Genomic DNA, 15,475 nt, shown 5'->3' with positions numbered 1-15,475 from the left:
GCTGAAATAAAACAACAAACAGAATAAAAAAGCCACTACCTCTGTGGTGAAAATCTCCAGGGAAAATTTGACTGCCTGAAGAGTCAAGAATGTATGATACCCATCACGAGTACATGTGACACCAACAAATGTCTTCATGCAGCACTGTAATTAAACAGAGACTTGCACAAGCTACCCTGATGTTATATGCTTATTTCATTCTTTTTATCAGAAGCAGCAGCACTGGTGTTTAGCTGTTAGGGGGTCAGACTCTAGGGACCCACACTTATGCTGTACATTGTACAAACACGTACCAGGAAAGGATGGGCTTCAGATGAGAGCTTGTATTTTGTTGTGCTTTTCAAATTAGTTGCATCTCTTCTTTCTGTCCATTGTCCCAGTCTATCCCTTAAGAATTCTAGCTTTTGTCTAGACTGAAGCCAGGAGAATGAGAGATGGGAAAGAAAGGGTGCAGAAAGACACTGATAAGGAAAGAACATGCTCTTAAATTTCTCCATCTCCCTTCTCTTCTTTACAGAAGCAGACTAGGGAGGATTTGGAGGATGAAGGGATGAAAAACAGATAAGTACCTGACTGAGAGCAGTCATGGTTGCACTTCTGGCATGACAACAGCTGCCTCTTTTCTTTTTGGTACGACTCATTCACATCAGGTCCATAGCAGTACAGGTTCAAGATGAAGACTGAAAGCCACTGCTCTCACTAGGGCATGTCTACCTGAGCTGTGAAAGTTGAGGGAAACTATTTGTGAGTCAAACAAAAGCAGCAGCCTTTATGAATTTGTGGATAATAAACAGTTACGTGGAATCTACAAACTCACTATCTTTCTGCATGGGGAAAATAAAGAGAAGCTGTCAGACCCCTATGGAACTGCAGACAATTTGTATAAGTACAATATTTTTAATTCTGCATTTTATGAAGAAGTTAATATGCCACCAAAAAATAATTATGGACTCCACTTGGCTCATCACACCTCATGTAAGAGTTCATATCAGTGGGAGTGTTTCAGCTGTCCACCTCTATCACTTGGTCTTGCATAACAGGTTTTAGTAAAGACATTGCAAGGGATGCTTCTTGCTGTATGATCCAGTTGAATGCCACTATGACTGAGGGACAATTAGGTGCTCAAGTGACAACACCCCATCCCCACCCCTGCATCCCCCCATCCTTACACAACAGAACAAACTATATTCCAAGATGAAACAACAGGGAACACACCAGCCTTAAAGGGCTCTCCCAGCCTAAGGGGTTCTATGATTCTATGTCTAGCCCCAGCCTGTCAGGATAAAAGGCCAGCAACTATGAGGTTCTCCCTTACAAAACTTTTACTTTTGAGCCCGTGGACTACAAAACAAGCCCAGCAACCACTGTTCACACCATTCAAAAGAAATAAAATGGAACCAATCTGTCCATCTCCTGGGGCATTTGAGCAAGTCCTATGGCTTCAGGTCAGGCCTGACAGATTAATGGGTGGGCTTTCTCCTACACATCTAGCAAAAAAGAAATCCAGTTGCACTTGTTAAATTAACTCACTCTCTTTAATCAAAGCTTCTTTTAACAGTTAAAACTGCTCCCCCAACTCCCATCTTTCTGATGATACCAGACTGTCTGCTTCATAAATAGCTTTTGACTCATAAATAACAACTTCACCAAAGAAACAGTGATGATGGTGGACTAAATATAATTAAGGTATAATGAATAATTAACAGACCTAAAAATGCATTTAAAGAGACTTCAGAAGCAAAGCAAAACCCAGGGCCTTTAAATGAGGAAAAAACATTCTGCATTCCCAAGCTGCCACGCTGGGCCCATGAAAAAAAGTGGGATAATGAAAACGAGTGAGCACATTTAACCAAGCTTAGCATTGCTTCCCTGCTGCATGCAATCAGCTGGATCCATAGCTTTGATGAGACTGTAAAGATTACATCACTTAAATCTCAGCTGCAGGATTTCATGCCAGATTTGCTGAAGGGAAGCAAGCAAACAGCACAGGTTTTGTGCTTGCTCTACATTAGAAGCCATCACTCCTGTTTTTAACCAAGCCACTATAACAATAGTAACACACTGCTAGGGGAGTTTGCTTTGTTTCAGGAATATGACCTGTATGTTAGCAGCAAGTTTTATAAAACAAAATAGAAGCCACAGGTACACAGAAGGCTGATTAAAATAGGCTCTGCAGGGTGACTGTGGAATTCAGCTGCTATCACTTCACTGGAGAGTCTCCTCAACACAGAGCAGATGAGGTAAATCAGCCTCCTAGGCCCACTGCCCCGTCTGAGATGTGGGAGAGTCATCAGCTCTGCGAGCAGCCCAGGAGGGCAGGGTCTGCATGTCTCCTGCCTAATACAGCAGATGGTGGAGAGAGGTAGCTGTGAAGCCACATCTCTTCAGCAGCATGCTGGTTTCCTGCTCCAGCAAGCCCTGTGCCTGCTTCCCTCCATCCCCTCTGCATGCCCATTGCAGTGACATCCTCGCTCCAGCTTCTCCCAGCAGGCCCCAGCAGGGCTGCACTGTAGAGGAAACATCAGTAGGAGACAAGTGTCCTCAGAGAGATCTCAGCTTCCTGGCTGTATTCATCTGTGGTTTAACCACTACAGAAAGCCCTTTCAGTTACATGCAGACCAAACATAAAGGGCTATAAACCTCACTTGAGAGAAAATCGAGCCATAACCTCAGCCTCTGTAATTGCATCAAACATTTAATGACCATTGTTAATATTTATTTAATAATGTAGCCATGAAGCTAATTTGCTTCTCGGAGCACAGGGAAAAGCAAAAAAAAAAAAAAAAAAAAATCCCCTAAATTAACATTATGAAGAAATTCTGTTTTGTATCTAGTAACAGCAACACAGGAGCCAACAGCAGCAAAGAAAATCTCCACGCAGATCTCATGAGCACGAGTTCAAAGAGCTGTCAAACCATAAGCTGGGAAATGTACAAGGCTACAGAGGAAAATCCATGAGCTGAAAATATGATAGAAAGAGACAGGGAATGAGTTGAGAGCACGTCTGTATGAAGAAATGGGTAGTCTAGTGCTAAACAAATATGCCTGCACATTTCTTTCAGAATACCTCCCTCCCTTTAAGACAGCTTTAGTCAAAAATAAAAGTCACTTTGAGCAACCATAATTCTTCCAGTTTGCTAGAAAAAAATGGCAATATTGCAAAGCAGCTGCTGTGGTTCCTTTAAAGAGAGGTGCAGTGTGATGGCATGAGAAGGCCTTTGCTCACATCAGGGGACACCCCATGCCTGGTCTGATGCTGACATAAATATGATGTCTTTTGCTCTGGCTAGTAGGTTGAAAACATACAGGTGTCTGTGCCTGACCTGCATTAAATCCATTGCATGACATGATTCAATGACACATGGAGTTGATATTAAAGAGCTGAGCTACAGCTTCTACCTCCTTAAGGGCCTTGGGCTGGGTTCACCAGCAAGGAATAGTACAGATAATGATAGGGAATGAAAGGGTTTGACCCAAGACAAAACTGTCTAGTTGGGAAATGAGCTACAGAACACCTGTCTAACAAGTAGGCTGGCTAAAAGCAGAGACATCAGGAAAAATGTTTGTGCCTTTGTAGCACTGCAGACTCACTTTGCACTCTGCTTTGATAGAAATGACAGTACCAATGCAGAACAACAGGGAATTGGCTTCTGCAATATACAGGAAAGCTGGAGTTTAGATGCAGAAGTCACACCAAATTAACCTAGGCATGTAGATTTATGACTGAATTATTGTGGCTTGGCAATTTACTGTGCTATGGTAATTGAGTTTGTGAATGTTCTCAGCTGGTGGCATATGCTTGAGGTTACATTCCTTCATTATGTTTACATTAACATGCCTGCCTCGCACTTGCTACGAGTTAAGATTATGCAAAGAGTGATTTACTGAGGCTCAGTTCATGCATGGTAACCTGTTCAGCCATGGAGATATGCCTGTGTGTCTGAGCACACCTATCAAAGGAAATATTCAGGTCTGTGTGGCAGTTCTCGGGGCATCTTGCAAGAAACATGTCTGATTGCCTTTTTGATAAACAAGCTCAGTAAATTACTTCAAAGATGGAACCAGAATTGCTCAAAAAGATTACAGAGAGTGAAGTACTAAGAACTAGAACATGATTCAGAGATACCTGTGAAAGGGAGAACACTAGTAAACTCTACCACCTAATTAAAACAAGCAAAGGGAAGTTTTCCATGAAGCAGACTGATTTTGAGATGCTGTTCCTCACCTAACCAGTCTGAAAAAATAAGGCTATCTACATAAAGGAAGGTGCTTGAAGTCAGATATTTAAAAGCAAGCCTTGGAGTAACACTGTCACCCTGCACTAACAGTCACTGCTGCTGACAGCAGTGGGGTAGGGCACCCCATTCACAGGGGTTCCTCCTGGCATGTCCTTGCACTAGAGGGGAGAGCAAAGGCAGTGCCACCAAGGCTTTTGCTTCTTTCTTCCAGGGACCACACAGCAAACCCAGCTTTCTCCCCTTTTTGTTTGCCTTTTAGAAGACTAACAGTGGAAGAAACTGACAGACCTGGTCTGCACAAAACCAGCCCAACCCCTTCCCTCTGGTTATTTAGACCTTTTGGGGAAATCCCTTCCCTTTCCAGCATTCCTCCAAGCTGAAAATCTTCAAATAAACCCTGAAAACGTTTTCACCTTGCATGTTGCTAGGAGTCAGTGCCCACAAAGGATGCAAAAGAGAGGATGCCTGAGAAATTTGTCTGACAGATCCTTCTTGATTTCAGCATAAGTGTCTTTGGAAATGTTTTGAAAGTCTTAAAGCCTTTGGATTTACTGTTTCTGTGTATCTGTGGCTTGCTGTTGATCTTAGAACCCCTACTAACTTTTAAATCCTGGAAACTGGTGTGCACATCTTCCTCATCCCATTCCCTCTTCCCTTGACTAATGGCATTCTTGGGATCAAACCCCAAAAAGGCTGAAGTGGGTTTCCTCTGTTTCTAGTGCATGGATATGTTTATGCAATTGTGGAATGCCCATTTAACCCACTCCCTTCAGCAACATGAAGTGTCTTGACATCCTGAACATCTTGTTAACGTGAAAACAATCTTGAAAGCACTTGTTCTCCAAGAACCTCACCAGCTTTTATGTCAGTTCCACCTTTTCTCCGTTTTCATCTGGTTGTTCCATAGTCATTGTTGATTTTCTTTCTCTTACTTTTAAAAAAACTCATGGTGGGTCGATGCCCTGTGACAGTTTCCTGTGTTACTGGGGTCTCTAGGGTTAAACCATAAACAGTACACAACTGTGTCTAGTCAAAAGGAGCAGCACACTGGCCAGCCAATAGACCTACTCAGCTCTCCTGGGAGAAATCATGCTGGCCAATAGGCAACAAATACTTCTTCAACATAAAGGCAGACTGGAGTCTTTTCCAAAAAGGATAAACTAGTTCCCTCAACTCTTTATAAGGATTTCTTGTTTCTTTTTTTTCCTGCTTGGAAGAGACAGAAATGTTCATGAAAGAAGAGCAATAAAATCTTCATGGTCATAAGAACACCACTCCTCTGCCTTAACATGTCTCCCTGGAAGAGGACAGGAGGGAGTTGCAATAAAATCAGAGTTAAGATTTTCACACGGATCCCTTGTGGTAATTGGTTAGCTTAAGCTAAGCATAAACACAGGTTAATTCATGAAAGAGTTGCATATTTTCAGGTTTCAGACACAAAACTCTGGTCTGGTGACCCATGGCCCTAAATTCCAACTTCACTGGGTAAATCTGAGAGACTCACTTGAAAAGCTATGGCATCACATCCTTGCAAAAGCAGAGCATTTTATTAAATGCAGGAGTACTTTGTGACTCATAAAAGCAGCAGCAGTCTTTCCTGCTAACCAAACAGAATGCAGCTTTTCAACACAGATACAATGAGCAACTGCCTCTCTGTATCATTAAGTGATTAACTCTATTCTCAAAGGATTTTAATCTATTTGTAAATCACCTCTGCAAGAGAGTTTGCTTCATGATCCAGGGCTTGGTAAATTACAAATGAGACTGTTTTTGTACACTTCTAGTTGTGACTGACCTATTTTTAGGTGAAATCTCTTACGTCCTTATTTGAACTACAGCAAGGAAGATAAAGATTAAGCTCTAGGTCACATTTTTTTCTTCTTCTTCTTTTAAATCGTAAGAATATTGTAGTGGAATTAATTGCCCTGGGTAGTGATCTCTGTAACTGGACATGTTAGAAATATGTGTTCCAGGGACAGTTTTAGGTGGAAGACAGGATACCATCCTCAAGGCTCCTTCAAAATGCTGCTCTTGGTAGTGCCAAACATTGCCAGAAAGATCAGTATTTACTCTGAGCAAAGACATCATCCCTGATTTCTCCCAGTTTTGAGTCAGCTAGCCAGTTGGGCTAGCAGTACTGTAAAAGTACTCTTAAGTGAAAGAGGGGTTGTAACTAGGCCAGCAGCAAGTTGCAGAAGAGAAGGGGTTCATGCTGTGCTCTAAGCCAGAGTAGAGGAAAGTAGCAGCTAGCGAGAGGATCAGATGATGTTAAACTTGTTGGGGATGAAATACCAGGTAGGAACAAATCACAAGTGCTCCTTGATACCCAGGCAGGATTTGTTCCATTACTCCTATGGAAGTTAGCTCACAGCTGCATGCAAGGATAGAACTGGGTGGAGAGCTGCTTTTGGAGAACTGGTTTTATTTCAAAGGAGGAGCATGAGAACACTCCACAAAGGTGGGGAGTAGCACAGGTAAGTGCTGGATAGTCTGGAAAGAGAGCAACCAGAGCAGGATTAGTTATGTCAGGCCATGAAAAGCCTGTGCAGGAGTAAGGCATGTCTTACACTCATGTCTGATACAGTGCAGATCCTGCAACCACCTCCTTGTAATAAAAAGAAACACATAGACTTCACTATTTCTTCTTACATTAAAATCACCCCTCCTACATTCACATCACTGCTGTCAGAAACATCTTGATTCTCCACACCTAGAGGGTCCATAGCAAAAAACAAGTGTTTCTAAACCAGACTTTTTTTTTCCTAAGATGTACTTTTAGATCCATTTTCCTACAAAATGTGGGATTATTTTAATTTTAATTTAATGGCACATCTATATAACTCCAGTACTACCAAGCAACCAATTTGTAGTGACTGGGAAGCAGGAGCTTTGCCCCACTCTAGAGTTCCCACTGCTGAGAGAAGGCCACTTAGAGAAGCAAACACTGGAGACACCCAGAAGAAAGTAGTGACTTCTAAAGGTTTCTGGTCTGAAAATGCATTGCTTTAGGAAAATTTAAGCAAAACAGTAGAACTGCCTATAGATTTGAACGCTGCTTAATCTGCTTTTCCAAGCAGACATGTGGGACCCCAAGCAGGTGGTGCAATTTTCGTGACCCTGTGCTATGACCATGTGCTGTTATGATCAGAGTCACACCAATAGGAGAGATCATTTTGCAAGCGAGATGTGACTGGGCATGCAGGTAATGCCAGGGATGGATTTGTGCTGAGAAAGGACTAGACATTCTGCATTATTCTCAATCCAGCAATACTGCAACAAAAATATCTGATGTTTGAGCCATTTGAAACAAAATCAGACTGAAATATTTCATTTCAAAACATTTTACTGTGAAGGGTTCCCCTCAGAAAACCTGAATTTTAATGGTGTCCACAAAACATTTCATCATGACGAAACCACCTCTACTGCAAGCAAGTTTTTCCATCAGAAATGTTATTGCTCCATGCTACACATGGCAAATCATCCCTTGCTCACTTTCTTTTAGTTAGGTTGTAAATTTCTTATGTGTAAAAATGTCTATAGTCAGACATAGCATGAAGAAAGCAGACAGCACTTAAGAAATTGTTAAGTGTCCTATCTATCTTTTACCTCTCTAGCAAGAATGTGAGATGTGGTAAGACCACTACTTGGTTCTGTTGATGCATTTACTCCTCACTGAATTTGTTTGTGTGGTGTTTGTTGAGAACTGAATATGTTAAAAGTCACACCCTGGCCATTTCCCCATGGATGCCTTGGACAGATGCAGTGGGAATTGAATGCAGACAGCAGGTTTAGTATGCCCAAATTGCATGACAGTGAATTAACAGAGCGTGGGGTGGCTTCAAAAAAAGCTCACAGGAAACAAATCAGCTGTAGCTTTAACCCAGAGCAAAGGGCAGTAGTAAAGAAATGTGGAAAAGAACAAGTGTCATACTGGCTGTGGGCATTTTGTTTTGTTTAAATTAGTAAATATTGCTGTGATTTAGTCTCCTAGCCAGGTCCATACAGAGATATCCTAAAAGCACCCTGCTCCCCATATGTCAGCAGCAAGGGCTTCATTAACTAAAGACATCTGTAATTGCCTGACAACCCCGGCACCTCTAGAATTGATTTGCCACCATCTTCTACCATGCATAGTGCCAAGTATATGAAAACCACCATGAAATCAAATCAGTAATGAATTGCACGTCACAAGATGTGAGATGACAGAGATTCAGTGTCTAGCTTCAATTTGGTTTTCAGTTTCAAAAGTACAACCCACAGAAAACCCAGGTTTCAGCTCTGTTAAAACCTTTTAAAGCATGCATAGGACTAATGCAAGCTGAACATTGATCCTTTACACTGAGATGGTTAATTTCCAGAATGATCCCAGCCACAAAGAAAGAGAAAGGTTTGAAGGGCTATTGATCTGAAACTCTCCCTGTGCTTCATGCTGGCTGCAGCTGCCCCACGATGCAGAGAGGTTTAGGGCAGCACTCCTGAGTCAGCCTGTCAGGATGCAGTGAATAAATGCTCTACAGAATTCCCTGACATGAAATCAGGAATCTGCTCAGGATTGTATTTCCAAAGCAAACACAAGTAAAGTACTTAGCAAATTCTCTAGTTGTTTGCCCATGGACTTTGCATACGGGCTTATTGGGTAATCCAGGGATGTCTGGCAGTGGACACACAGCGTCTCCCTTCCCTTTTCCACATTTCACCCAATCTGGAGTGCTGCAGCTCTACATTATTCTACCAGCTAGAGCCCTGGATCCAAATGCTTCTAGGCATCAAGCTGCTTGAGATTTGTCCTCCAGATCAACCATGACTGATAGGGAAAAGCAACAGCTCCATCATAAAATATTCACCCACTCTACTACTCCATGGCCAAATGAAACTGGAACTCTAACAAAGCATCAAGTCTCAGTGCAAGAGGCAGATGTTGCTTTTGAGTCCCTTACAAAAAAACAACATCACAATGGAGAGCTCTGCTGTATGAGATTATTGGCAGGCATGTGCTTCACAGCTCTGTCTGCTAATGGCACTTTCCAAGCTGAGAAATTTCTGATCCTAGTCCACAGGGCCAAAGACAGACAGAGTAAGTTTGGCCTACACAGGGCTGATGCACAATAAAACCTGGCTCTTCCTTTCTGCTTTCCAACTACAGATCTCAATGCCTTTTACAACAAATACAAATAGACCAGTGAGCTTTCCAACCCTATCACAGAAATCACCTTTTCCTCCAGTACTGGGAAAGCCTCATCTACTCCCTCCCACCCCCTTATGCAATAGAAGAAATAACACTGCAGAAAATGAGACAGGCAACAAGAAGATCAATGTGAAACTTTATATTATTTTTACAGGAAAATGAAGGGTGCTGAGAATCCACTGCTGAAGGTGCTGTACAAATGTGCCAAACACGAGCAAGCAAAACCCCTCAGCATGTATGGCTGCCTTTCATGCTGAGTTTGGGATAGTGCAGGCAATGCTCAGAGCTGTCCCTGCACTTCAAGTGTTTAAAGACAGTCCTTCCAGTCCATGCAATGCTCAGAGACATTGCTAATGCTAAAGAGAAGAATCATCTTGTGCTGGAGAAGCACTTGCCTTGAAGAAGATCAGTGGCAAAGTGAGGAATGCTACCCTGTTCACCCAAGCAACTTTAGATACATTAAAGACATGATTTTTGTGAGGCCTAAAGGTCAACGGTTTTGGTCTTCTGAAAGGTCTAAACAGTGCACTCAAGAAATGAGCCATTTAGAAGATTTATGTCCTGTTACTGTTCCCTTCAAAAGACACTGCTGACATGTGCTGCCTTGGCTGTCAGCGTTGGCAGTGCTTGCTTAAGAGCATGATATAATCATCAGTATATTTATCAGCAGGGACAAAAGACTAAAATGTACTTGAACAAGGGAAAAAGGAGGGGGGGGAATGGAGACCTACGATTAATTTTAGAAATAACAAGCTGGAAGTGGCAGTCACAAAGCAGAGGCTGGAATGCAGTTTTCCAGAGTTTGTAAAGACTCATTTAATTTCTATAGAAACTGAGCAGCAAACAGGTAATTTTCTCTGCAGATTGCTTCTATCACCTCTGTAATGTTCTGCAAGAGCAAAGTATTTCCCTTGCGTCTTCTTAATCCCCTGTTATTTTCATTATAAATTTGATTAAGCTCTTCCTGAGAGCATTCTGTAACACAGAATGGAATTTTGTTTTTCTATGAGAGTGACGACAGAAATGAACTGCTGAATTACATGGCAATTGGATTTCTTCTTTTCTCTGTATTTCAAATTATATTAAGCAGTGGAGACATACCCTTTCCCCAGCCAAATCAATACAGCTAAATTTAGAGAAAGAGCTGTGCAGAAAAGGTCCAAGTGTCGGAAGTATGCCTTGCAGCCAGTCCTTTCTTCTTTTGGCCAATGTCTGCAGCTGCCATTTTGCAGAACATCAAGAGCAGATGATCTCTCTGCAAATCAGGTAAATGCAAGCAGCTCTAGGAATGAGTTCTTCAAATTCTTGCTCTCCTCTGCCTGTCCCCCATTTTCCATTGTAACCAAGTGATAGTTGAGAACATCTGCCTTCATTCCTGTCTGACAAGCAGCTGGTGGCATCACTGCTACAGTAAAGCCAGAAGTTTTGCTAAAGCTCAGCACTCACAGCTGAGTCCAGATTTCTGAAGACCCATACAACCTGCTTTCTAAATTGCAGCTGCAGGATTTTCAGAGCTGGACACAAACATCAAGAGTAAAACCCAAATCATCCCTACAGAGTAATTAAACCTTTAATGCCTGTCATTGCTCAGCATTTATGAGGGATGCTGGTATCCTAAACCTTTTGACTTCACTTGCCAAGAAGAGATGGCTGCAGGAGAAGACTATGTGGCACTAGCTGACAAAGTGCAAAGACAGAACAACCGTACTGATGCTTTAAAAAAAAGAAAATAAAACTCCTTCATTTTCCACATCAAATTAGCATGTTCCCAAACTGCTTTTCTATTATTCCTCTCATCTATCACAAATGCCATCAGGTGTAGGAATAGAGAGATCAACAAAGAAGTGCATACATAGGGATAAAGCATGAGGAAGCAAACCATGCTGCTTTTAATTCTCACGTCTCTACAACTTGGTGAAAGCAACAGTTGTGATCAACACAGACAAGCTGGGAAACGTACACTGTGCACAGCAGGCAGAAGCCAATCCTTCATGTCCCCCCAGCTGCTACCTGGAGATTAAGGAGAGCAAAATGAACACTGAAGTTTCCTGTCACAAATATGAGCCCCTGAGAGCATTAATTAAAGAAATCAAACCCCCAAACCAGCCAAGCAGTGGAACCAACTACCCACAAAACCCCTCCCAGGACTTACTTCTGTTACCCCTGATGTTTTGGGTTGTTTCTTTGGCTGTTGGATTTTTATTTTTTTTTTTTTTTTTAGAATGTTATTATTTGGGGACGTCCTGCTGCCAGTCACATCCATCATATTACAGAATTTCAAGCATCACTGCTAAGAAAAACATCTTCAAAGTGATATTGGAGTAAAAATGTCACACCAAGGGAGACCTATCTGTCTATGCCTCATACTTCCTTGATGTTATGCCTTTGACAGCTCAACAACAGCTAAACAGCTTAGGTCTCAGCAAGAAATTTCCAGGCTGTTCAAGTATGAGTCTGACATTTTAATTAGAAGCAAAACTTCTGATGTGCTACGAAGAGCCCCCTGTTTGAGGCTGAGTGTGAGGAGGGGTTGCTGTTTCTGCAGTACAGCACATGGCACCAGCAGTGCCTGCCCAGGTTTGTGTTCTGCTCTTCCCACCAGAGCCTCAGGCACTACTGGTGCTAATGGGGCCTTTCCACCCCACACATGAACCACTGCCAGTGGCAGGCCAAGTTTAGGAGCATCCTAATCTTTAATGCAAGCTGTGCTTTTCAGCCCAAGCACATCTACTGGAGCCTTTCCAGCTGCCTGTTCAGACCCAGTAAGCCCAGTAGCCTGGAGCCCACCATTCTCTCACTGTAGGAAGCAAATTACATGTTTGCATTATTGCTTTGGCTTGCTTGCTGGGACCTCAAGTGCACTACATGCACAGGAGACTTTTCTGTTACTATGTCTATAAAGGATAAAAAAAGGAATAGTTTCTTGTTGTAATGACTCCCAGCTAATAATGTCCATCAGGAAAGATGCATCTTCTCCCCTGCAGAGCTGTGGAATGGTTGTTTGTATTGTAGTACCTTTCCAGCTAAGATGATGAAAAAAAAGTCATAATCTCAGGCACCTTTTGGAATTACTTAGCAAATTGTGGTAGAATTACAACAAGTGGCACAAAAGTGCTACTTACCATGACAGAAGAAACAAATCCATGAAGACTGTCAGAGAAGTAACCAAGCTCTACGATGACAACTTCCTCCAGGCCAGAAAGGTCTCCTTTTCTCCCCAGTCAGACTGAGTGACCAACCCTGCTACCTAACTTAGTGCTGAGCAATTTCCCTGATAATTCATCTCTAACAGAAACCCCCACAAATAGGGCCAGACACAAAATCAGGATGCATTTGTATAAAGCCTGTTCTACTCATCCACAGTTAATGCATTTTCAGTAGAAAAGACTGAATGTAGGCAATTGAACTCAAACCTTTAAGCACTGCTTTCCAGAAGACCCCATCTCCTCCAAGACTAAAGGAAGGCTCTTAAGAGAGATAGTGCCTTTTAAGCTAACACGTACAGCTGACTGTTACATGCCTTACCTGTCCATTTCCACAGAGTAAGTACCTGCTAACTTTCCCAGCTGCTCCACGCTCTTAAAACACCACCAGGCTATGAGAATTTGGGGTAACCCAAATTTGATACTGATCTTCTAAGTAGGAACTCTTTCAACCAGTCTACAAAACTCCCACAGCAGCATTTTGTAGCTAAGATTGGAGGTTACTGGTAGCTCTCATGGGAGGGAACAAGATTCAGAACTACACCCACTTTTTGGCTTATCCTTAGAGCTATCTTTGTAGTGATAGCCTCAATGTTTAAAGTCTGAAGTGTGGAGGCAGTCAATAAATAATATGACTACTTAGCAAAAAAGCTCTTGGCTCTTTTATTCTGAAGGGATGGAGTGGAATTATTCTGCAATTTATTTTGTGTTGCATCCATTTGAATACTTTCTACTAGTTTTTTTCTTCTTTCCTTGTTTTATTTTATTCTTGTTACAAAAGTTAGATGTTAGAAAACCTGACACATTGCTGTACCATATGCTTCGTGTCTATTTCCAGTAGAAGGTGAGAATCTGATCATTCAATTCCCACCTCTGCCAAAGCCATTTTACAACAATTTGTTTTGTAGGAAAGCATTGAATAAAAGCAATAAAATCCGTGGAAGACACACACACACCTATATATGGGTTGCTGTGCACAATTTCAATATTGCCCATGTGAAAAGGGAGTGTGTATAAACCCATTTCCATCCCTGCACAGCAAGTACTAAAACAGGAAAGCATTGCCTAAAGCCAACATCATCAAGTCAGACTCTGGAAAATAACTTAGCTTCCTTTTGCAGCTCCATTTTCTTTCTCTTTCAGTGTTTATGCTTAGAAACTTCTATTTAAAAAAAAAAGAAAAGTATTTTCTGTAATCACCAGGTGACAGGATCTGGTGGTTTGAGGCATAACAGCTGTCATTGGAAAAAATCATAAATGCCAGACTTGACGAGTCTACAGATCTGTCCTTCCTGGAACAAATTTTGGTCTTGAAATCTTAGCATCATTCAGTGTCCTGTTCCCCAGTTTATTCATCAACAAGTCCTTGCCTTGAAGGAGTGTAATGATGTTTTCTCTCTGATGTCTAATTGCCAACTGGAGAGCTGTACAGCCAGTGATATCTTCCACATCAAGCAGCGCCCCAGCCTTAATCAGGGTCTTTATAATGGCCATATTGCCCTTGAGGACAGCGAGGTGCAAGGGTGTCCAACCCACTTTGTTCTTAGCGTTCACATCTGCCTTGCACTCCAGAAGATTGATGACAGTCAAAAAGGAGCCCCGCTGGACTGCAAAATGTAGGGGGGCCCACTCTGACTTCTCAGCAATGTTGGGATCTGCCCCACACCTCAGCAGCTCGCTGACCACCGGCTCGTCGCTGTAGCGCGTGGCCAAGTGAAGGGGTGTCCAGTCCATGCCTCCCCTGGTGTTCAGTTTGGCGTGGCTGTCTTTTAGCAGGTGGATGATTTCAACGTGCCCTTTGAAAGCAGCCAGGTGCAGAGGAGTCCAGCCTTTGTCTGTCCTCAGCTCCACATTGGCTCCGTATTTGATGAGTTTCTCACAGATGAGATACTTCCCCCTCACCACAGCCAGGTGCAGGGCACTGTAGTGATTTTGATCGAGGCTGTTGACAGAGGTCCCTTTCTTCAGCAAGTACTGGACTACCCTGAACTTCCCCCTCTCCACAGCAACGTGAAGTGGGGTTCTGTGGTTCTTCTGCTTTTTCTCTAAGTCGGCTCCTTGACTGGCGAGCAGCTTCACCAAGCTGACATGTCCAAAGCAAGCTGCCACGTGGAGGGCGGTTTTCCCATCAGCCTCCTGGGTGTTGGAGTCAGCCTGGCGAGACAGCAGCACTCGGGCCACGTTCTCAAAGTTGTTCTGTGCTGCCAAGTGCAGAGGAGTCCAGCCGTCTTGCTCCTGTGAATTTACCTGAGCCTGGTGGTCCAGCAAGAGGCGTACAATTCTGTCATCCCCATTCTGAGCAGCAAAGTGAAGAGGTGTCCAACCATCATCATCTGGCATGTTAATGTCTGCATCGTGCTCTATCAGAACTGAGCAGATCTCTGGAGACCTCTTCTGAACAGCTATGATGAGTGGGGTGTAGCCACAGACTACCTGGCTGTTCACATTGGCTTTGCAGCTCAGGAGAAACTTCACCTTTTCCACATCTCCCTGGATCACCATGAGGTGGAGTAATGTGAGGCCATTTTCATGAATCCTACAGATTTCCTCAGACAGGATGTCCTCTGGGCTTTCAACCTCACTGTAAGAAGGTGGGATATGAACTTCCTGATTATCAGTTTCTTAAGTTGGGGAAAACAAAATAGGAGAAATAAAGTAAGACCAAGTGAAATAACTTGGTGTGCACAAATGAAAATAAAATGAAATAAAATCATTTTAGAGACAGAGAATATGAAATGAGGCAAGACTGCAGTCTTAGAAAGCAGTGGCAAGGCAGTTTGGCCTCTTCTCTACGATTCCTCACAGGAACTATTAGTGCTATTTCCTGTATAGTTCATTTTCCTTAACTT

At 42.6% G+C, this 15,475-nt stretch overlaps 1 protein-coding gene across 1 annotated transcript; it reads right to left on the bottom strand.

Annotated features, from left to right (window-relative positions):
* Nucleotides 1-13,901: 13,901 nt before the first annotated feature.
* ANKK1 (ankyrin repeat and kinase domain containing 1) lies at nt 13,902-15,247 on the bottom strand (the record flags this gene model as incomplete). Its single annotated transcript, XM_008939964.1, has 1 exon — nt 13,902-15,247. A coding segment is annotated over one exon (1,346 nt), but the record flags the coding sequence as incomplete, so codon positions are not given.
* Between the last annotated feature and the right edge of the window lie 228 nt (nt 15,248-15,475).

Source organism: Merops nubicus, unplaced genomic scaffold (assembly GCF_000691845.1).
Source record: "Merops nubicus isolate BGI_N331 unplaced genomic scaffold, ASM69184v1 scaffold6675, whole genome shotgun sequence".
Taxonomy (NCBI): domain Eukaryota; kingdom Metazoa; phylum Chordata; class Aves; order Coraciiformes; family Meropidae; genus Merops; species Merops nubicus.
Note: the sequence above shows the minus strand (reverse complement) of the source record. Positions and strands in the feature narration are given on the sequence as shown.